General features: G+C 37.3%; 1 protein-coding gene across 1 annotated transcript in view; it reads left to right on the forward strand.

The window, feature by feature from the left end:
- Positions 1–24,107, forward strand: part of LOC144017967 (CUB and sushi domain-containing protein 1-like) — a 454,419-nt gene that overhangs the window by 304,146 nt on the left and 126,166 nt on the right. Inside the window, exons 12-21 of the mRNA XM_077519995.1 lie at positions 2,354–2,457; positions 3,684–3,796; positions 10,548–10,730; positions 10,920–11,105; positions 15,297–15,437; positions 16,542–16,663; positions 16,776–16,848; positions 18,273–18,411; positions 21,034–21,221; positions 21,393–21,581. Coding sequence (XP_077376121.1) covers positions 2,354–2,457; positions 3,684–3,796; positions 10,548–10,730; positions 10,920–11,105; positions 15,297–15,437; positions 16,542–16,663; positions 16,776–16,848; positions 18,273–18,411; positions 21,034–21,221; positions 21,393–21,581 — 1,438 coding nt within the window. The remainder of the gene's footprint in view (positions 1–2,353; positions 2,458–3,683; positions 3,797–10,547; positions 10,731–10,919; positions 11,106–15,296; positions 15,438–16,541; positions 16,664–16,775; positions 16,849–18,272; positions 18,412–21,033; positions 21,222–21,392; positions 21,582–24,107) is intronic.

Raw genomic sequence — 24,107 nt, forward strand, 5'->3', positions numbered from 1 at the left:
CCAAAATAAAAATGGAACATCTCAGTGCATGCGAGGTTCGGCCAATACCTTTTGTATGCTGCTCTAATTCATTATTCATTTCGTAATGATCTGGTGCTTTTTCATGTCAGATTCATTTGTCACATCGTAGGACAACAGCTGAGGCACAATGACGAAGTCTCAGCGTTTAGAACTCGTGCGTTTGATAAAGTAATTGTTTTACAGTGCGGTTTAATAATGACCTTGCCGCGTCATCTGTGAGGAAAGCAATCCTCCCGTGGCCAGATCTCAAGTTAGTCACTCCAACTTTCTCCTCTTTCATCTTTTGTCTCCGCTGGGGTGACATCCGCTGAATGCGCCAGCTTGTCTGGTGACACTGGTCATCAATTATGAATGTCAATCACTGTGATTAGATTTTAATGCCGTTACATTAAAGCTCTCTGTTCCCCTCCATTGTTTTTGGTGCAAATTGCATTCGCCGAGTCCCCGGCACCTTTTGTGAAACATCTTTTGTGCTTTCTTTTTAGGGTTAGGTGTTTCAATTAGAGATCATTTCGTGAGCTACTCAGTTGCTCAGTACAAAATAAGCCGTATCAAAAATGTTACCACTACAAAGCTGCAATGTTTAATTTTGGTTGACACTCCGAGAGGTATTCACTTAACTCATTCACTCCCAGCCATTTTCACAGAAGCAATCCCGTTCACTCCCGGCTGTTTTACTGGATTTTGACTGATTTTGCAGGGCCCACAGAATATTGTGTTCTATTGCTATAAAAGAATGGAACCTATCAAAAGAAAGATTAAAGTCTCTTCTTTCATCAGGAAAAAAAACCCCAGTATGTTTCTATCTATTTCCGTTTTGCACCAATTAGCATTAGAAGAGAGCTAAGTTTCATCAGTTTTCACAAATCTATTTAAATTTGTAAGTCATTGAGCTTTTTTTCTAGATGGCCCTGGTTGATCTTCTTTCTCTGCTGCCACCTGCTGGCCGTTTGTGTAATAACTACCATCTCTGCAACCGTTCTTTGCAGTTGAGAGGCTGGATCAAAGCCTTCTGTATGTTCTAGCATAAAAAAAAAAAACTAACGTATAAATATGTCTTTGGGACACTTAGAACATAAAAAAACGTATTTATACGTTATTGGGTGTAAATGAGATTTATTGTGCCTGTCATGTGGTACAGCATTCTCATGTTGCTAAATAACCATTAACTAAAATATTGGAAGAACTTCAATCATCATAAATTGTTCCAATATTTACTAAGAAAATAATTTATTTTCCACATTTGTCTCCAAAAAGCATAAAAATATATATATATATATATATGGTTGAGGAAATGATTCCCTGAAACTGAAGCTGAAACTTTGCATGAAAGCCCTTTTAACAGTCCCTCTGTTTTGTTCGTTACCACGAGATAATAACTCAAAAGTTGTTTTGCATCTTGAGCACATTATATGGAGCCATTATTATTGGCTGACTATAGCCTGGGGGAAGTAGCAGTCTGCGTGTCCTAAGAAGGCAAAATGCTTTCGACGCGTTGCAATTCTCATTTATTAGACTGTGTCTATCTTAGTAGTATGCTAATTATTTAAAATATTTAATTTTTTTTTTGGGGGGGGGATATGGAGCGTTTGTCTCACTAATGTGGCTGAGCATGGACATAACTCCCATTATTAGCAGAAAAAAACAAGTAAACAAATATGTCTGTATGCACAAAACATATTTGACTTCAAATAGCCGATTATTGAGTGTAATGTGATTTACTTTTTGTCACAATCTCATAACCATGCTTGACTGGAGACCCCTGTTCAACCAGAGTCTGAGACCACTTCTGTTCTCTTTGAGGTTTCCTGAGCACAGCAGAAATGTTCCATCTTTCATGCTCTCACTTGTATGATTTACAGCTAATAAATTATTGACAAGCCGCAAATAATGGAATACCGGTATTACAGCATTTTAGAGTGCATGGTAGATTGATGATCCAGTGCAGTATGCATGCAACTGAAGCCTTGTGCCTGCAAGTGAAGCATTTAGCAGTCAATTTGTCTGGCTCAGACAGCAGGCGGGCGCACAATGAAGAGTGTGTAGCCTCCAGAAGTCATTTTTTGGAACTATGAATGTAAAAAGAGAAGGTTGCCAAATAAAAGTGATTTGTCTCATTGATGTGTTTTATTATGTCGGATTTCATCATCAATTTCATTGGATTGAATACTATCGGTCAATTTAATTAAAATGAAAGACGATTTTTACACTATTTCTTTGTCGTCAAGGTTGTCTTATGATTATTCTCATGTCTGACAATCTTTTCATTTTCTCTTCTTTTTTGTTTTTTCTTTGGTTTTTCACCTTTCAGCGTTTTTCTGCATTTCTCCAGGTTATCAAGCTGTCGTTTGAAGAGTTTGACCTGGAACGAGGCTACGATACGCTCACGGTGGGCGACGGAGGGAAGATAGGAGACACGAGACGGGTACTTTATGTGTAAGTAATATTAATACTTGAAATGTTGCCACCATTATTTGTAAGAGCTGATACAAGAACTGTTAAAAAAAAAAAAAGAAGAAGAAGAATTCTCAATTTTCAACTGAAGCAATGCATATTGTTAAACATGCAGTACCTTTCTACTGGTGACTAAAAACTTCACCATAGCAGCATTATATGAAACCTCCAAGGCGAAGAACATTCTGGAAGGCCTTAAGAAAATGTATTGACTGCACTGTGAATGCATTTCGTAACATTCCGACATTCTTATCTGCTACACAAGTTGTACAAACATATCAATAGTAAAATATAAAAACAAAAATGTGATGACACGTATGATGGCACTGGAGTCTTGCTGGTTGTGTAGGTTTTATCTCATTAACTCATTTGCTCCCAGTAACGTATAAATACGTTTTTTTAATGTTCTGTCCCAAAGACGTATTTATACGTTTTTTTCCCCAAATCAATAATAGGATACAACTTTGCCACCTTTGTTTAACTCATTTGCTCCCAATAACGTGTAAATACGTTTTTTCATGTTTTAAGTGTCCCAAAGACGTATTTATACGTTTTTTTGTTTTGTTTTTTTTAATGCTAGAGCATACAGAAGGCTTTGATGCAGCCTCTCAACTGCAAGGAACGGTTGCAGAAATGGTAGTTATTACACAAAGGGCCAGCAGGTGGCAGCAGAGCAAAGGAGATCAACCAGGGCCATGTAGAAAAAAAGCTCAATTACTTACAATTTTAAATAGATTTGTGAAAACTGATGAAACTTAGCTCTCTTCTAATGCTAATTGCTGCCAAACGGAAACAGATAGAAACATACTTTTTTTTTCCTGATGAAAGAAGAAACTTTAATCTTTCTTTTGATAGGTTCCATGCATGTATAGCAATAGAACACAATATTCTGTGGGCCTCGCAAAATCAGTCAAAATCCAGTAAAACAGCCACGGGATTGCTTCTGTGAAAATGGCTGGGAGTGAATGAGTTAAGAATTGAGAATATGTTGCAAAAAAGCCAAAGAAAAAGGGACTCTACTGACATGTTTTTTTCCTGAAAATTTACAAACCAAATTACCTCAAGGGCATTTGACTTTACATATTCCACGGCAATGTTAAACTGTGTAGGCCTGGTGAGTGTTTATCAATCACGGAATAAACATATCAACTTATCCTTGGATTCTAATTACCATACTAATAATGTGTGTGTGTGTGTGTCTGTTATAGACTGACGGGGTCCAGCGTACCCGACATCATCGTGAGCTTATCCAATCAGATGTGGCTTCATCTGCAGTCTGATGACACAATCGGCTCTGCTGGGTTCAAGGCCGTCTATGAAGGTATGCCCTCTTGCAACACCTTCTACTTTTTGTCTCTTACCCCCCAAGCGCACACAAACACACGCATACACACCCCACATAACAGAGTGTGAAAGTCAAATTATTGCTGACGCTCTTATTTAGCCGTAAACACAACCTCATTTTTTTTCTCTCTCCTCTCGCTGTGCGTGTGCGTGTGTAACTGTGAATTACAAGATGATAATAAATGAATTATGAGTCAATCAGGTGATCGTTTTGCTTGGTTATTTTCATATTATGCACGAGCTGACAAGTGGGTGAGAGAGAAAGAGGGAAAGACGGGGCCTGAAGACAGAGTGAAGGTGAAAGGGGACAATGGCCATGTTTGGCTAATAATTCATAATTTAAGACACTTCATGCATTTTACAGTTACATGTGATTAAATACGGATTCTTAGCATGCCAGTGCAGACCTGCAAGTTGATTTTAGCCAAATTGAATTCAAGTGACAGCAATATAGAAAGGTAAAGATGGAGGTAGAGTAATTGGATCCTGGCATTTGGAAAAGAGAAATTGGTAGAATAGGACAAAAGGACAAATTGAGTTTGAAGTTAGAAATGTCTTCCATTAGTCAAAGAACATGAACGAGATCAAGTGTGTGTTTTTGGTCCTTGCTGCCATTGTTGGGCTGTAAATGAGTCAAATCCTAATCAACTCTTCTTTCTAGGGATGTAACGATATCCAAACATCACGATACGATATTGTCACGATATGAGGGTCACGATACGATAATTATCACGATATTGTGGGGGCATTGGTGATATTTAAAAAAGATCACAATATTGTAAAAAAAAAAAAAAGAGCTCATACTAAAAAAAAAAAAAAAAGCACAATATTGTGTTTTTGTACATTACAGCAATGCATATAAACCACCTACAATCTCTAATAACAATATTGAGTCACTTACTTGCTAATGCAAGCACACATTGATCGCTTCACAAGCAAATTAGGTTCCCCTTTATCTAACAATTAGCATGGATTTTAAACATAGAAGGCCAAAACATCCCTAATGAAAATTAAATTGCACTAATAAACTAGCCACTAGAGGGTGCTAGAACTGCACAAATGGAAATCAACCTGACTTTTTTTTTTTTTTTTTAACAGATGTCTTCATTTTAAATATTGTGAACATGACGACGACGATATTGTGGCAGTTTTAATATCACAATATTGCCCTTATTGTGACATCCCTACTTCTTACTACAGTCTTACTACAGCAGTTTATATGAAGGGTAAGCTGTGGAGAAAAAAACTAGACGTGCTAGAGAAAATAAAAAAGAAAAAGACTGCAATTTTGGAATCACCAACCAGTTTTAGTTTTAATCAGCATAAAAATTAACACAATTTTGTTTTTAATTGCCCCTGGTGTTTTGAATGTGTGTGTTTCAAAAGGATTTATCACTCTGATATACAGGACACATGTCCGTGTTTCATTCCAATTTATTTTCAACAAACATTGGTGCATACTGTAGCTTGCCAGCCAAAGGGGGGGAAAAAAAAAAAAAAAACTCTTGCTCCGTATTCTAGCCGCTGGTGCAACCAGGTAATGTTTGCACAACTTGTCCAAACAGGGAAACCAATCCTTGATTTGAACCCACCACAGCAGTGGTTTCTGCATTTGCACCTCTTTGTTTGAGGTGGGATAATTTCTCGCTCTCCTTCCAACATTGATAGTATGGGCCAAAAAAAATGTTTGAGCCTGGCTTTCTCTCTCTCTCTCTCGTCTACCTGCACATGAAGAAACAATTTCAATCAATTAAAGTGACTAATTTGATTCAGCGCACTCATCTGTTGCTGGAGGAGATTCTGCCTCCTCTTCAGGCCCCCCCCCAAAAAAAAGTGTAATTAAGTGATTAGCCTAGCCGCAGGACACTGTGAGAATGTTGCCTCATTCAATACATCAGTTGGAACCAGTCATTCTAACAACAACAATGAAGTAGGATGATGGTCTCCTGGAGTGATTTATCAGCAAGTAGATGTTGGCCATGGTATGGCGTTACACGACTGTACCGTCCAGAGCTCAACCATATTTATAGCCAAACAATACTGTAGCTAAACTGGTAAGCATGATTGAACCAACTACCAAAGCGTTGTTGTTGTTGAGGTATGTAGAAAGTCCAAATCTAACGTGTTAAACGGCTCCCGGCTGTTTTACTGGATTTTGACTGATTTTGCAAGGCAAGAAAAAAGAATATTGTGTTCTATTGATATAAAAACATGGAACCTACCAAAAGAAAGATTGAAGTCTCTTCTTTCATCAGGAAAAGAAAGTATGATTCTATCTGTTTCCGTTTTGCAGCAATTAGCATTAGAAGAGAGCTAAGTTTCATCAGTTTTCACAAATCTATTTAAAATTGTAAGTAATTGAGCTTTTTTTTTTTCTACATGGCCCTGGTTGATATCCTTTGCTCTGCTGCCACCTGCTGGCCGTTTGTGTAATAACTACCATTTCTGCAACCGTTCTTTGCAGTTGAGAGGCTGCATCAAAGCCTTCTGTATGCTCTAGCATAAAAAAAAACATAAAACGTATAAATACGTCTTTGGGACACTTAAAACATTAAAAAAAAACATATTTACACGTTATTGGGAGCAAATGAGTTAAACAAAGGTGGCAGAGTTGTATCCTATTATTGATTTGATTGATCCCCAATATGATACAAACATTTATCAAGTGGAATATTTTCTCTTGGAATTGCCTTCCCCTTTTCAGACATTTGGGACTCTTTCAAACTATTTTGTATATTTCAGAACAATATTTTGGCGGACTATTTTATAATCTGACTGCCAAGTCGAAAACAGCTGAGTCACGACCGAGAGCAGCTCGCCCCTCTCAATATTTTAGGTTTTCAAGAAGAGTAATGAAGTCTGCTCTCTAGTCACAGCCGGGTGAAAACTTTGATGTGGCGCACTTTTGATTTACTCTTGACAGACAGGACAAAGTCAATGTTGACTTCGCAAATTTACAAGCGAAAACATGAAAGGAGAGCGAAGCAAAGTCGACTCGATGCAACTTAAAGATTTCGAGATATTCTTGCAGAAAGAGCTAAACAATTGGCTTTCGGTGGTGCTTCTTGTGTCACTGCCATGCTGTCACATCCTATAATGTCATCCTTTTAAGGACCCAGAGCCGTGTAACACCCTGAGAGAGTTATTCAGCCCTGCAAGCGGGTGTATATTTTCACCCTGTTTGCAGCACGTGTGCTGCTGAATAACCTTACGCCTTGGAACAATTGAAAGTTTGTCGGTTTGTGTGCAGAGAGACGGAGAGAGGCCGTGTTAGCGTCGTAAAGAAACACATTACAGTAACTTGGGCTTTCAGTGAACTGTGACTGCCAACTTTCCCGGCTGAAGGCAATCGGCTGCGAAGGCTGCATCAGTGTGAATAATGTATTTTCTTTTTTTTTTTTTTTTTTTTTTTTTTTTTTTTTTTTTTTTTGACTGATCAAAGTACTGAAAAGTAAGCAGCGCATGTACTTGTCTGAAGGAATGCATGCATTCTCTTTGTGATCATTAAGCATATTTACCGTATTTTCCGCATTATAAGGGGCACCTTCAATGAATGACATATTATAGCTGACGAGCGACTGAAAATTTTTCTTTGTAAAGGCTTGTTTTTTTTATTTATGTATTTATTATTATTATTATTATTATTATTATTATTATTATTATTATTATTATTATTATTTTATTTTTATATTATTTATTTATTTTTATTTACAAAGCTGTTGATTTTTTTTTAAAATAATATAGTCTAATGTGTAGATGTACCTAAAGTAGTTAAGGTCACTAACTGCACTCCAATTGTTTTGATAAAACAAATCAGTTTATTTCGATGGAGTAGGTGTCGTCGTGAAAATCCACATAGACAGTTTCAATTTGTTTCGCCTCTACCGCAGTTTTTTCTAACCTTTGGTGAGCTAAGTCATCAATTTTACATTAGAAAAATCTCACAGAACACCAACAAATAAAAGTTTCGCAAAAAGTTCATACTAACAAAAAAAAAAGAAAAAGAAAAAAAAAAGACTAGTTTAAAATCTGGGCCTGCTTAATTGAACACAATGTTGATATATTCACAAGCACGACTTATTCGGTTGTATGAATGGTAACATTTGGATATATATATTTTTTACTATACTGTAAATGGTTGATTCTGCCATCTAATGGCATGTAATTATTCTACTATTCACCATATACTGTCACCATAAATACATGAAGAAAGATATATCAGTGATTTTAAAATACTGTTCTGACACATTACGGTAATTGAAATTGGATCATTTTCTGCACCAGCCCGGACACACTGGGGTGCCCTGGTTGGAAATCACTGAAGCTACCATGTGATTAATACATAAACGCAAGCACTAACTGCTAACTTAAAAAGATTTCCTATTGAGCAATGACTGTTAAAAAAAATATATATATATAAATATATATATATATATATATATATATATATATATATGTGTGTGTGTGTGTGTGTTTTAACTGCTTGTGTGGAATTTTATAATAATAATAATTTAAAAAAAAAATATGCATATAAGCCTCACCAAGTGGCACTAAAGTAAACAAAACCTTCTCAAACCAGCCAAATCATATCTATCTATCCAGTTCATTCCTGCATAGCATTGGAATTAATCGGCCATAGTATTCCTTTGGTGTCATATTTCCTACATACGTCCTTTCTTATATTTCCTTTGCCTGCTTATGCAGATCACTTCATATAAAAAAAAGAGCAGAATAAATAAAGAAGTCATATGAATTGAGATTTAAACTCCCAGTAATATTCTTTAATCAAATGTAAATACTCACTGACATATTTGACAAAGATACAAATGGAAGGTAAGGAGTGAAATAGTTTTTTCTCTCTCTCTCTCCCTCAAACTCACCTGACCTTGAGGTGTATTTGCCCAAAGCTAATCCAGGAGCATGGTGGAGCATGTGTTACCAGTGGACGGACAGCTGGCAGAATGTCACAATTTAATGCTAAAAAATATCTGAAACTTTTTTCTGTTGATTAAAAGCCTTTCCAATTAAGTAAAAAGTCGGCAAAGTCATGGAATGTGAGACCAACTACAGCCATGCTAATAGCGCTATTGTCACCAGTAAAGCATTATTGATCCAATTGAGGGAAGGCGGCTCTTTGAAAGGGAGACAGTCGGCAAGAGAAGTAACATTCAAGAAGTAAACAGTGTGATAACATGTGAATGTGTGTTTTATAGGACACTGTCATATTTTCTTGCCCGTCATAAACATCATCCTGTTAGTTAAAGGAGCATGCCGCCACTTCTTGTTTTGCCTTCCACAATTAAAGCGAAATTGCTCCTCAACGTCCCAGAAGACAGCTTAGCTGAGAGTGAGAGAGACAGAACACGTGAGAATGCAACTCGACCATCATATTCATTAGCGCCGCAGTGCAGACACACAAACACACACGTGAAAATCGCACAATTTTCTCTGACTTGACATCGCCATATTAGCTTGGCTGCTGGTGTCCCCCGCAGTGTTTTTGTCATGCTGTTGACAGGCCAATCAGGGATGCTGTCAGCTTGCTTCTAAAGAAAGTAGCTTCTGCTTAAATTTGAGGAAATTTCCATATATATGACATTAGCTGAGTGGACAGTGTCTAATTTTTTCAGTCATGCCAGGACACACAAACACGTGTATTACGCAGAATGTCATCATAATATACTTAAACAAATGTCAACATCGCCAAATTTATAAGATCTTATGTTTCTGTCAGAATTAAAAGTCCACAGTCAAAAAACATGTTACAGTTATTGTTCCGCATCGGCATAATTATGACAAATTCGAGTTCACTGGGGATATATATATATATATATATATATATATATATATATATTTTTTTTTTTTTTATTATTATTTTTTTAAATATTAGTTATGTTTGTTTGTTTATTTTTGTTTATTTTCCTGGCATGAGTCGCTTAGTTCATAAGAATTTGAGCAGTTATCAGGCACACAGGGACATAATTATTGGCTGTCACAAAAGTTGCTAGAAGTCACTCAATGACGTCATCACCTAATTTGCATTATTGGCAATTTGCATGTAATTCTAATGTAGGAGAGAGGAATAATGTCGTGAAGGTGGAGAGGCAAAAACGGAGTAAAACAAAACAAAAAAAACAACATGAATATGTTTCGAACTACAAATGAACATTATTGTGTTGTTGTTTTTTCTCCTTTGAAATAGGCCATCACTTCTCAAAACAATTTCATGACTTTAATGCTTTGTCTAGACCCACAATATATAAATCAATCTTGCCCTGTTTTGTTAAATGCTGAATATCAAATGGAATCGAAAGACTGTTACGTGCAAAGTTGCTCGATTTGTCGCAGTTGTGCTTGCAGTGAGATGCCAACTTGGCTACTTTCTCGCTAAATTTGGCAACTTTCCAAATTCTCAAGTCCTGATTATTATGTTTACAGTCAACCAGTCTGCCCTTTTATTTGCAAACTATTGAAGTTGCTAAATTGTCCATAAGTGTCAATGCAAGTGTCCTGTGATTGGCTGGCACCCATTGCTAGGTGTACCAAATTAGCATTGACCTCAATGAGGATATACAGAGTAGAAAATGAATAGGTGGGCAGTTCTGTAAGCTTTTGTTACACTGAATTTAAATTGTTGTTTACTGTCTTGGTGTAAACTCACCTGGAGTGCAGCTGCGTCGTACTTCGACTGTAATTAGCAGGCCTATCTTTATCTCTGTGTGATGCAGAAATCGAACGGGGAGGCTGCGGTGATCCTGGCGTGCCGGCGTTTGGTCGTCGTAGCGGCGATGGATTTCAACACGGGGATGTACTGACCTTCTTTTGCCAGTCTGCCTTTGAGTTAGTCGGCGAGAGGAGCATTACGTGCCAGCATAATAACCAGTGGTCTGGTAATAAACCCAGTTGCATCTGTAAGTACTCATGTGTTATCTTTTAAATTGCTTTTCTGCTCTATTTTCCTCCCCCAAAAAAACTAATTAATTAAGTTTTCATTTTTTTTCTCCCTCGCTTTGCATTCCCTTTCGTCTCTGTCTGTATTCTCACTTAATTACCTTTTTATATAACCTCATTTCTTTCCTATTGTCCTTTTATCCTGGCAGTCTCTTGTTTCTTCAACTTCACGGCCCCATCAGGAACGGTGCTGTCCCCAAACTATCCGGAGGAATACGGGAACAATCTCAACTGCGTATGGCTGATCATTTCGGAACCAGGGAGCCGCATTCATTTGCTCTTCTCTGACTTTGACCTGGAGCCACAGTTTGACTGGTTGGTGGTCAAAGACGAAGGTGAGGAGAGCACTTATGAGGCAAAGAAACCATATTGGTGACGCTAGCAGGAATTACAAATGGCGGCCTCACAGTCAATTAACTCATTCACTCCCAGCCATTTTCACATAAGCAGTCCCGTTCGCTTCCTGTTGTTTTACTGGATTTTGACTGATTTTGCAAGGGCCACAGAATATTGTGTTCTATTGCTATAAAAGCATAGAACCTATCAAAAGAAAGATTAAAGTATCTTCTTTCATCAGGAAAAAAAAGTATGTTCCTATCTGTTTCCGTTTTGCAGCAATTAGCATTAGAAGAGAGCTAAGTTTCATCAGTTTTCACAAATCTATTCAAATCGTTGATCTCCTTTGCTCTGCTGCCACCTGCTGGCCGTTTGTGTAATAACTACCATTTCTGCAACCGTTCTTTGCAGTTGAGAGGCTGCATCAAAGCCTTCAAAAAAAACATATAAATACGTCTTTGGCACACTTAGCACATAAAAAAACGTATTTACACGTTATTGGGAGCAAATGAGTTAATAAAATAATACAAGTGATGAAAATAATGAAAATTGTATATTGAGACATAATAGATGATAATAATCTGGTCCTTTTTCATTGATTAATTACTATTGGTTAAAGGCAACGGTCTTCCGTTTTCACTCAGGAAAATGCACTATATAAATACAGGATGTATACCCATACACCCACTCACACAAGCTTACGTGCGTGAGTGAGTGAGTGAGTGAGTGAGTGAGTGAGTGAGTGAGTGAGTGAGTGAGTGAGTGAGTGAGTGAGTGGGGGGCGGTGGGGGTTTAGGAAAAATCACCACCACACATTAACAGAAGCCCAGAGGTGTAGACTGAGAAGTTCATGTGTATACATCCTGTATTTATATAGTGCATTTTCCTGAGTGAAAACGGAAGACTGTGCCTTTAATAATAGATTTTTACAGGTTGATGTGCAGATGAGCAAGGTCAAAAAATATTCTTAGAAATTTTAGTTTTTTCAATTTTTATTCAATCGTGTGATACCTCATGAACATTCTCTTAATATGCACACTGCATTTTTTTTTTCAAGTCATGCTATTTTGCTACATAACTGTGCTGATACTTATATTTAATTAAGAAATAGTTAGCTGATAAAGCACATGATCATTTTATTCTATTATTTGAATTGTTTCATTGTTTTGCACAAAAAAAAAGACATTTGCCATTATGCTCAGAGCACAGCACAACTTGAACGTCGTTGCCCATTGTTTTCTAGGTTCGTGACAGAAACCGAATCAAGTTGAGGTGCCTTGTGACTGACTGTTCATTACAGGAAAAAGTTGTGTTTAATTGACTGGCGATAAACTTGTCTGCAAAGATTTTGATCTCTCTGACAATGTTTTTGAAAATTGCAGGGCAATTAGGACTGTTGCGCAGGGTAAACTGAAATTAAAGTTTCAAGGGACCAAAGTATTCCGGTTGACTTCACTTTGTATCAATCAGGAATAGTTACTGTTTTTGACTGTATGGTAAAGGTATATGTAGACAATACGGAAACACGGGATTTATCTGCATTCCAATTTTATTAGACAAATGTTGCATTACAATGACTGTCAGGAACAATTATCATATAATTCTCAAATCACATAGTATGAATATGAATAATGGGGATCAGAGTGGCTTTTTTCCACTAAGATTTACTTAATTCGATTTTAAAAATTGAGTGTGATTAAACGTTGTGAAGTTTTTATGTTAGTAAGTTGTTAATCATAATTCCCTTGCTTATTACAAAAAACATTTATACAGCAAGCTCACAGTATTTAATTCAGATAGCTTTTCAGTTATCGCAGTTCTGATAATTAATTTAAGTATGAATGCTTTTCTGAAGGAACGATCACAGAGAGAGACCCATTTCATTTTCTAGGTTTTTAAAAAGTAAATGATCGTTGTAACTACTCATTCGCACATTCAGCAAATTGATTTCCAAGAATAATTTGAATGTCATGGAAATGTAATGACTAAATAATGTTGTTTCATAAAAATGAATATCAAAGTACAAAACTTGATATTGATGATTATCGGGGGTGGGCATCGTCATTGACTGGAATTGATGATTGATGGAAGCGCCCACCTTTTGGCGTGTGCTTCAGCACTTTCAGCGAATGCTTGATAATGCGACGCACAGACGGAGCATAAAGTGAAAGCATGATTTCTTCTGTCGATCGCGGTGAGTGTACACGATCCTTCTCTTTAATTTTGGCAGTTTTGGGCCGTACAGCCAAGTGGAAATGTTATTCAAATGAGGGGGCGGTCCTAAGCGTGTCTTGGGTTGGACTCCGCCGTTGCAAACTGCCTGTCATTGGCCGAGTGATCGTGTCCACCGTCACGTCAACTTACGACTTGAGTTGTTAGACAACAAGTGAGATCAGACGGTGGATAAGATCGTCGTCCATTGCTGGAGCGTCCCATTGCAAGCCGGCGAGACTTCCTTGTTCGCCGAGCTGCTCACTCGGCCAATGACAGGCAGTTTGCAACGGCGGAGTCCAACCCAAGACACACTTTTTGGACCGCCCCCTCATTTGAATAACATTTCCACTTGGCTGTACGGCCCAAAACTGCCAAAATTAAAAATAAATAAATAAATAATTGACCAAATAAATAAATGAATACATGTATAAATAAATAAATAAATAAATAAATAAATGACAAAAAGTTAAAATAAAAATGGATTTATTTCCATTTATATATATATTTTTTAAGATATAATTTTGGAATAATATTTTTTACATTCATTTTTATTTTCACTTTTAGTCATTTATTTATTTATTTATTTCGAATTTTGGCAGTTTTGGTCCTCCATACTTACATCAATCATCAATTCCAGTCAATGATGATGCCCAACTCTAATTATTGCCGTTGCAGGACCACACATTTCCACTTTTGTGGATAATGCATATCTGAGCACAATCCTGCCCACAATAGTGATTTCTCTTTTGGGTTTCATTGGAGCCCCTGACGACCCCTAGCAGCTTCCATTTGATAGAATCATAGAAAATCATCATATGCTGTGATTCAATCTCATCTCTGACGAAACGAAGCTACTTTGCACAAACATTCGTACATAACCACGGAAGGCGCGCACTATTTTCTACTTAATGAAATAGGGATACAGTCCGTCCTTGAAGAGCTCTTGTAGCATTATGCATCACAGGTCTCCAAGGACATGATCAATACTTTGAATTAGGCTTTCTGTCACGGAGACGTGATTGTGCTGGGATTAATATCAGAAGACACATTTGGGTCAAATTGCTGTAATGATGAGGGGCATCATGATCCCTTTATTGTCAGTCAGGTGCATTCAAAGGCTGCTTCTGTAGAAACTGTCATCGGCTCACCGACCTGTTGCATGAATCAGTGACATCTGGCTGGCGCGTGAAACTTCAGGTCCCTCCGTGAGTCACTCGAGTTCAAAAGGGATAAAATAATTAATATGCTGTAGCGTGTATAGTCATAACGTCACATTGGGAGTATCAACTTTTAGTCCTTTAGTCATTTTTAATCATTGCAAGGGTTGAAGTCTTTATTAACTCATTCACTCCCAGCCATTTTCACAGAAGCAATCCCGTTCGCTCCCGGCTGTTTTACTGGATTTTGACTGATTTAGCAAGGCCCTTGTTTTCTATTGCTATAAAAGCATGGAACCTATCAAAGGAAAGATTAAAGTCTCTTTTTTTCATCAGGAAAAAAAAAAGTATGTTTCTGTTTCCGTTTTGCAGCAATTAGCATTAGAAGAGAGCTAAGTTTCATCAGTTTTCACAAATCTAGTCAAAATTGTAAGTAATTGAGCTTTTTTTCTACATGGCCCTGGTTGATCTCCTTTGCTCTGCTGCCACCTGCTGGCCGTTTGTGTAATAACTACCATTTCTGCAAACGTTATTTGCAGTTGAGAGGCTGCATCAAAGCCTTCTGTATGCTCTAGCATAAAAAAACCCCAAAAAAACGTATAAATACGTCTTTGGGACACTTAAAACAAAAGAAAAAAAGTTTTTACACGTTATTGGGAGCAAATGAGTTAATCATTTGCTTGTGGCTGGAGTGTTTTGGATCTGTGGTTATCCTGTGCTTGATAGCCAGAAAATGCACATTTAAAATTCATATATATAAAACAATGTATATGTACATTACATAGCATGAATAATATTTGATGTTTGTTTTCCTCTCAGGTCTATCTGAACCTACCACATTTGGAACATTTTCTGGAAAGGATGTACCATCCCAGATCGCTTCACACGGGCACATCATGAGACTGGAATTTCAGTCAGATCACTCCAATACTGGGAAAGGCTTCAATATCAGCTATACAAGTACGTGCATGTTGTTCATGCCTCTCTTTTGATATGAGACACTTTTTAATTATGACCATAATATTGTTAGCTTTCCGGTTAGTTTTTGATTTGCCCTTCTACATGCAGTACGTTTACATTCAGCATCCTTATCGAATAGAAATGTTTTTTTTTGTAGCATCTGTCACGGTATCAGACAGAAAGACCCAAACGCAGAAAGACAATATGCAGGCAGGAGTTAAGCTGAACAAAGATTTCACTGAAGTCGACAGGCAGCAGAGGAAGAAAAACATTCTGCTCCAAGGTTGAAAACTCCAGAAAATTCCAATACGGCAGGCAAAGATCAGGAGCAGGTGAACAGTAACTGATGAGAGACAAAAAAAACAACAACACAGGATGTGAAGAGGGAACATCAACAAAAGAGCAGTCTAGAAAACTGACTACGTGACAGCGTTACATGCACAGAATTGAAAACTAAAAAATCAAAACTTTTCCTGAATTACTCAAACTGCTAGCATTATCCATAGATAGCAAGAACGGTATATGCAAAGAGCATATATTTTGTATTATGTAGTTAGTTAGTTAGTTAGTTACCACCACAAAGCACTTATTTGATAATTAACTCATTCACTCCCAGCTGTATTACTGGATTTTAACTGATTTTGCAAAGGCTCACAGAATATTGTGTTCTCTTTGTTGTAAAAACATGGAACCTACCAAAAGAAGGTTTAGCATGTCTTCTTTCATTAGGAAAAAAATATATATTTTTATGTTTCTGTTTTGCAGCAATTAGCTTTGGAAGATAGCTAATCATTATTCACAAATCTGTTTAAAACAGTGGGGAAAAGAGTTTTTTGCAACATGGCCCCGGTTGATCTCTTATACTCTGCTGCTACCTGCTGGCCGTTTTTGTAATAACTACTTTTGATTCAAGCGTTCTCTTCACTTCAGAGGCTTCATAAAAGCCTTTTGTATGCTCGAGCATAAAAAAGAAAAGAAAAAAAAAACGTATAAATACGTCTTTGGGAGCAAATGAGTTAATAATGTGAAAATGCTAAGTTTATAGAAAAATATCATACTTTATATCTACAATATAAACTTGTTTCTAATTGTGTTTCATTGAAGCATTTGGCCAGAATGAGTGCCACGATCCTGGTGTTCCTGTCAACGGGCAAAGGTATGGAGACCAGTTTCAGCTTGGCAGCTCTGTCGCTTTCCGCTGTGACCAAGGATTCATTAGGACGCAGGTAATTGCTATTAAAATGTTACAGAAATCCAGTAAAGATTAGAAGGACTTTTTGCATGAACATGAACCAAGCGGAAAGCCTTTGTAAATCTGACAAAAAATGAAATGTACAGGGGTCGGACCAGGTCACCTGCATCATTCAAGATGGAAATGTTGTTTGGTCTGCGGCTGTGCCTCGCTGTGAAGGTAAACACACGCCTTCTGTTTTTTTTTTTTGCAATGCATAAGTACCGTGTTGCTGTTTGAAATATTCCCCTTGGTATAGTATAAAATATATTCTCTAATATGTCTCCTTCTTGGTCTAAACTCACACACAGTAGAAATTCTATACACTTAACATCCTCATATTTTAGCCCGCAACCTTTCCGACAACCTTTTTTGATTTGCATTTGCATTGTTTCTGGGGCAGAAAAAAAAAAGATGGATATGTATTCATTATTTGCTCACAGCATACATTTGATGAACATATAGTGTAGGTCAAAAGTGTAAGTAATAATTAATCCACAGCGAATGTAGCAAAAGTCCTGCATATATCTGTCTCCAATTAAGTTTGTGTCATCCACAATAATAACAACGAGAGTTTCTAACTCATTAAATACATAGTAGGGGAAGAATATTATGCAGCATTTGAATTGGACAAGAAGGAAAAGGCCATTTATTTTTTTATTATAATTGGATGTCAGAATTGTGTAATAGCTACGTTACAGGATGCGGGTTCCACTTTGAAATACTGTAGATGTGCAATATATAAACAGATTAACATTGCTAATTATTTGAAGATCATATTTAACAAAGTGTAGGCAAACTAGTTGTATATTCTATTTTTTTATTTTATTTTTTATTTGTGTGTACTTCAAGAGTCTAGCATTTACCATTTCAGTACATATAAGAAAGTGAGCCTTATTTTGAAGCCAAAAATATCCTTAATGAGGTGATCCTACTTATAACTTGACCACGAAAAAGCAAAGCATTTGGGCTCCCGTGTAAGCTCACTGTTTGTTAACAGAAGTCACATACTTACTTTTGCTGCTGGCCACGCTTGATAACATTTTAACAAACTAATTTATCACCATTTCTAAGGATAGCGTTCTTATTAATGTGTGTTCTCCTACAACTGTGTTTTAATTAAAGGCAATCTGAACACTACAGCACGTTAACTTGACAATGTGCCAAGAGTATTAAACAACACATAAAATACTTTATTCATTTGTTTAAATGTTTTAATTAATTTTAAATGGATTTGAACTTCTTTGCTTTCATTTCATGCATGCAGATGTAAACTTTGGTCCCTGCCAGAAAAGAGAGAAAAAAAAGAGAAGACATTCTGTCAAAATATGGTGTGAAAATTAGACTGATTTCCCCTCCAAAAATGAAGCTGTAATTATTTGGGCTGCACTGTTGAATGTGTACAACTCGGAACACAATTATTTATGAATTTGAATACCTGCAATTTAAACATTTTGAAGGGTGTTAAAATGAATCAAATGATAGCTTTGTTGAAGATATGAAAAAGGGGCTCGTGTACCACAAGACACCAAATCAATCAAAGGAAGATGATTATTTATTTTTTATTTTTTTCCCCCCCTCTGTGTTCCTTCTTGTCACTGTAGCTCCATGTGGAGGCCATCTCACTGCTCCGACCGGAGTTCTTCTCTCTCCCGGTTGGCCTTCCTTCTATAAGGATTCTCTCAACTGCCAGTGGGTGATTGAAGCGCAAGCGGATCACGCTGTGAAGATACACTTTGACAGGTGCCATTTTAGTTTTAATTCACAGGCATCTTTTCTCTGGCGTGCCACTAAATCCGATGAGCAGCAATGAACAGCTCATGATATTGTAACACAAAGGATTCCCTTGCACTTTTTTTTTTTAAAGCAAGGGTAGCATACATGTGACTCCCCCCACATTTGTCCACATTTAAGGGATCAATTGCACACCATATGGTCATAATTAGTGTTGTTCCGATACCGATACTGGTACCGGCAGAGGTGCCGATACTGCATTAAAACAGTGGTATCGGTATCGGTGACTACTCACAAGTAACATGCCGATACCATTAATTCCAACGCTAATATAGGATTTTGGATGCAGCATCTTGTGTCTTGCTGGTGCATGTCATTCACTGATATGTGACACGCTCACTGCATGCCGATCTAAGATATCCTATTGGCCCTTGAATGCTCTGAACCAATGGCAGGACAGCTTTTTCATGTTGAGGAAAAAAAACCTTAAATATCGGTATGGTATCGGTATCGGCCGATACTGCAAACCTGGGTACCGGTATCGGTATCGGGAGCCAAAAAACAGTATCGGAACCACACTAGTCATAATAATTGATTATTTAAACGCCAATAAACCTTTGTGAGTTTAATTTATTGATTAATTGTGAGTGCACTACTGGTTACAACCAGCAGATATGCTATTTGTTAATACAATAACATAACAACAGTTATTACTCGTCTTTGCATTTATGACATTTATGACTTTTGAGACTGAAAACACAAACTTTGATCACTGGTCTTGAACTTTTTTTTTTTTTTTTTTTTTAAATCTGGTTATTGTCTCTCTTTAAGTTGAGTTGAGTAGTGAAAATCTGTTTTTGTGTAAGATAACAGTAGCCTGATGTTGCAAATTTTCTCACCAATATATCCAGTGCGCCTTCATGCTATATTTGCGTAATATAATTATTAGGGATGGGCGAGTACCGATACCAGGTATCGGTATCGGGCCGATACCAGCCTTTTTTTTTCAAGTACTCGAGTACTCGTGGCGCAGACGAGTACAAGCGAGCGATGGCAGAGGGGGAAGACGTTAAGTGAGTCCTCCTTGCCTGTAAGTGGCGCTAGCTTGCAGCAGTTTTTCACCAAAACTTCACCGGTTTTGGAAATACTTCAAAATTGTGAATCTTAAACTAAAAGAGCTTTTTTGTGTTTTATTTTGAGCGTTAAGACTATTGAAGAGTGACTGTGCTGTTTTTTTTGGGTCAAAATTAAAGGAAATATATTTGTTTAAAAATATCTTTTAGTGATTTTTTATTTTATTTGTTAAAATGTACTACTGATATCGGCAGTTGGCATCGGTATCGGTGAGTACTGAGAGTCTGAGAATCGTATCGGTCTGAAAAAAAGTGGAATCGAACATCCCTAATAATTAGGATTACTTACATTGTGAGCATGCTGTGATGATATTACTTAGTTATGTTTTTTTCTGTTTAGGTTTTGGTTTCATGACAGCATTCCTGAGACTTTTTTTTTTTTTTTTTTTTTAGCATTCACATGCAATTTTTTATGGGAATTGCAGTCACTCTTTCATTTAATCAGGTGCTAGGAGATGCTCAGATAAATGTAAAAGTTGTATGTGGCGCAGTAAATGATTAATATTGGAGTTTCACTTTTCCTTATGGCATTGAGCCATAAGCAGAAGCAGCATAGCATGAAATTGCTATGGATGAAATCTATCTATTTTGGAACTTAAACATAAAGGCCACATCAGCCTCACAGCCTATAAGGCATTCCATTTGCGGAGGATTGCGTTTATGCAAATGTATTGTGCAGAGGCGAGTTTTGATTTTGTATGGAAATGTTCAAGTCATCTTAGATTACAGCGTGTGTTCTTTGATAGTGCGCCATATTGTTTTCTATTCCAGCCAATTGCTAATTTCATTCAAATAACAGTCCAGCCTTAAAATGTTTACTCTTTCATAATGATAGCTTTCTGAAGTCGCGGCCACTCGAGTCCGAGGAAGTTGTTTAAAAAAGTTGGATTGTCTCTTGGTTTGGAATATAAGCAGGCAGGAAGTGGTCACTTAACAAGTACTCACCTGTTGCTTATTTATAAAGAAGCTAGTTCCAGTTGTTAGCTTGACATTCAAATACTCCAACCCAGTCTTAAATCTGTTGAATATTCTAATGAACTGGCAACTTTAGATTGTAAATAAAAAATTTTCTGGTCAATTCTTGTATGGTTGTCCAGGTTTTTTTGTTTTTTTTAAGTTTGAAGTTTATTGAACATGTGAACATAACATATAAACATAAACAAATAGCAAGTAAAAATTAAGAGGAAGAAAAGAGAGAAAAAAATCATAACAATCATTAGAAATTGTTTACATGTCCAAAAGGAGTAGGAAGAAGTTAAAAACTTATCAAATCCTACCCCTTATTCTTTACATCTTGTTTCAAACAGTAATTGCGCACACCGCAACAATTCATCATCTTACTCGCACATACAACCCTCATCACCCTCACAATGGAATCAAAAGAACATTTCATTTCATTTCTGCAATTGTACCGGTTCACGTCTGATCCAAATAATACTCTTGAACTTTATTTTTGAACATTTTTTTTAAACTCAACGATTGACTTGCATCTTTTCAGGTTCCAGACGGAAGTCAACTATGACACACTGGAGATCAGGGACGGTCCCTCATCCTCCTCCCCCTTGATCGGCGAATACCACGGAACCCAGGCGCCTCATTTCCTGATCTCCACTTCCAACTTCTTGTTCCTGTTGTTCACCACTGACAACAGTCGTTCTGCGGCCGGCTTCAGCATCCGATATGAGAGTAAGAATTGGTCCGGGAAATGCAATTTAGTCGACATAGGTTGAAAAATATTGAGGTTGTGTTGAAGTCTCGTGGTTACGAGTAGGTAATGGCGCGTTTGTCATGTACGCTCACGCTTGCTCAGACCCTGTTGACTCTGAGATAACGATGCATGTGTCATATGAATTCCAGGTGTGAAAATGGAGTCCGACTCTTGTCTTGACCCTGGCATTCCGGTGAATGGGCGTCGCCATGACAGCAGCTTCTCCATTGGCTCTCGTGTCTCGTTTACATGCGACCCAGGATATACTCTGAGTGATCAGGAGCCCGTCGTTTGCGAGCAGAATCATCAGTGGAGTCACGCTCTTCCCAGCTGCGACGGTGAGGATCCTTCGTGGTTGTACGGCCCTTGAAACCTACAGGGGGATAATATTTCTTGCGTAAATAACTGATGTGATTTTTGGTGGGACTCATTCTCATATAAAGTTGCGTGCGCTCAGAAGTGTAGGCAGAACGCCGTTTGCCTAAAAGCATATTTGCCTAAGTCAGGTTAGAATTTTTGGAAAATAACAAAAAGTACAGTACATTATATTAGTACATTAAAAACTCATTCACTCCCAGCCATTTTCACAGAAATGATCCCGTTCGCTCCCGGCTATTTTACTGGATTTTGACTGATTTTGCAAGGCCCACAGAATCTTGTGTACTGTTGCTATAAAAGCATGGAACCTATCAAAAGAAAGATTAAAGTCTCTTCTTTCATCAGGAAAAAAAAGTATGTTTCTATCTGTTTTCGTTTTGCAGCAATTAGCATTAGAAGAGAGCTAAATTTCATCAGTTTTCACAAATCTATTCAAAATTGTAAGTAATTGAGCTTTTTTTCTACATGGCCCTGGTTGATCTCCTTTGCTCTGCTGCCACCTGCTGGCCGTTTGTGGAATAACTACCATTTCTGCAACCGTTCTTTGCAGTTGAGAGGCTGCATCAAAGCCTTCTGTATGCTCTAGCATAAAAAAAAACAAAAACGTATAAATACGTCTTTGGGACACTTAGAACATTAAAAAACGTATTTATACGTTATTGGGAGTAAATTAGTTAAAGATGACTTGGGTACCAATTTTTAAAGAAAACATGAGCAATCATACAAAACATGTATTTTTATTTGGACTCAAATTAAACCAGACGGCGTTTCAGAACAGAATAATCAAAACATAGCAATGAAGAAAATAATGACACGGTCCCCATTCAGTCATCAGTCATATTTTCCCCCAAAACTGCCGTTGTTTCATAAATTCTGCCAATGTATGAAAACTTTTGCAGTTATGTGGCTAAAACGTTCTGATGTTTAGTTTGCCTGGAAATTTATAAAAAATTGATTTAAATGGTTCATTTTTAATATGTAATTCTTTGCTATAATTCATTCAGACTAAATATCAGGCCTCACATGTATTGTTAATTTATTACTTCTCGGCTAAAACTGTCAATGCCGTAAACACTTCATTGCATTGATTGCAAAAAAAATATATTCAAATCAAAAAGTAAAAAAAAAAAAAAAAGACTTGAGGAGTGTATAATTTGTTTACTATATTATTATGATTAGTTTAATTATTATTATTTATTTATTTTTTTAATAGATAATGATTTAGAAAGATGCTCTAGTTCTCCCGAACATGATGCTTGATGCTTGATGCTTGAGGCACATTTTTTTCCCCCAACAAGTTTTGGTTGAACTTTGGAGGTTCTAGTGTGGTTTGACTTCTGAATGTGCAACTTTAACTGCCTGTCTCAATGCAAAGCCAAAAGATTGCAACTAAAAATGACTTTTTGCATTAGTTGCTCAGCAGTGCATGTAGTTTAAACGAAAGGTAATATATCTGTAATGGCCCTCAGATCTACAGCAGCACTTTTTGTTGGCCACGGTTGCATTTTTAGAGTGGCACCTCCTGCAGCTGCCAGCTGTGTGTTGACTAATCTGCATCATCACACGTCTACTACCTGAGCAGTGTGTTTTTTGTTTTCCCAGCAACTGATATCACTGTAGTGTGTAAAGACGTTTTTGCAATCTTCCATTGCAATTAAGCATCACCCGTCCATACTCCGGAAATGAACATTTGCCCAGGTTGAATATTGAAAGACATTATTCAGGTCAAGAGGCACTACTGCTTGGCCACTCATAGGCCCTTTAGTTCAGCCGTATTACTTTCCTCTTCATTTCGAGAGGCAACTACACCTTGAGGCATGCTTGATCATTTTTAAACAATGCTGCAATATAATAAGCAACACTCAGCATCAACGTGTCAACACTGATGAGGTCAGCAATTTGCCCTACAATGATGTCTCACTGGTTTGTGGGTGATCATTTTGTCAAACATTGCTTATCCCGTTCACCGGTTACGGGAAAACTGGATGGCGCCTATCGCAACTGCCAAGGCAAGAGTCAAAGCACACACGCACGCACAATCATCAAAGAAATGTAAATATCAGACGAAGATAACCCAGGCAACCTTAAAATGCAATATTTAAAGGCCCAGTATGCCGGTTTCACTCAGGAAAATGCACTTTTTAAATACAGGATGTACACACTTTAACTTTCTCTCAGTCTATACATCTGGATTTATGTTAATCTTTGGTGGTGATTTCTTCCTTTCAAAGCTTGTAGTTTGTCATTTTGTGTTTGTTTTGTAAACAGCGGGACGTTTCTGTGGAAAGACAGTGTTTACACTGCTCCAGCCAATCGCAGAGCGGGGGCGTGGCGTGTCGCAAACGGGGCCGGGCGAACGTGTCAGTTGCGTGACGTCACTCCCGCGGCAATTTGAAAGCACGTGCGGATTATTTTTATTTTTTTTTCACTCACTCACTCACAGAAGCTTGCGTGTGTGAATGAGTGAGTGAAGAAAAAAAAAATTA

This window comes from Festucalex cinctus, chromosome 4 (assembly GCF_051991245.1).
Source record: "Festucalex cinctus isolate MCC-2025b chromosome 4, RoL_Fcin_1.0, whole genome shotgun sequence".
Classification (NCBI taxonomy): domain Eukaryota; kingdom Metazoa; phylum Chordata; class Actinopteri; order Syngnathiformes; family Syngnathidae; genus Festucalex; species Festucalex cinctus.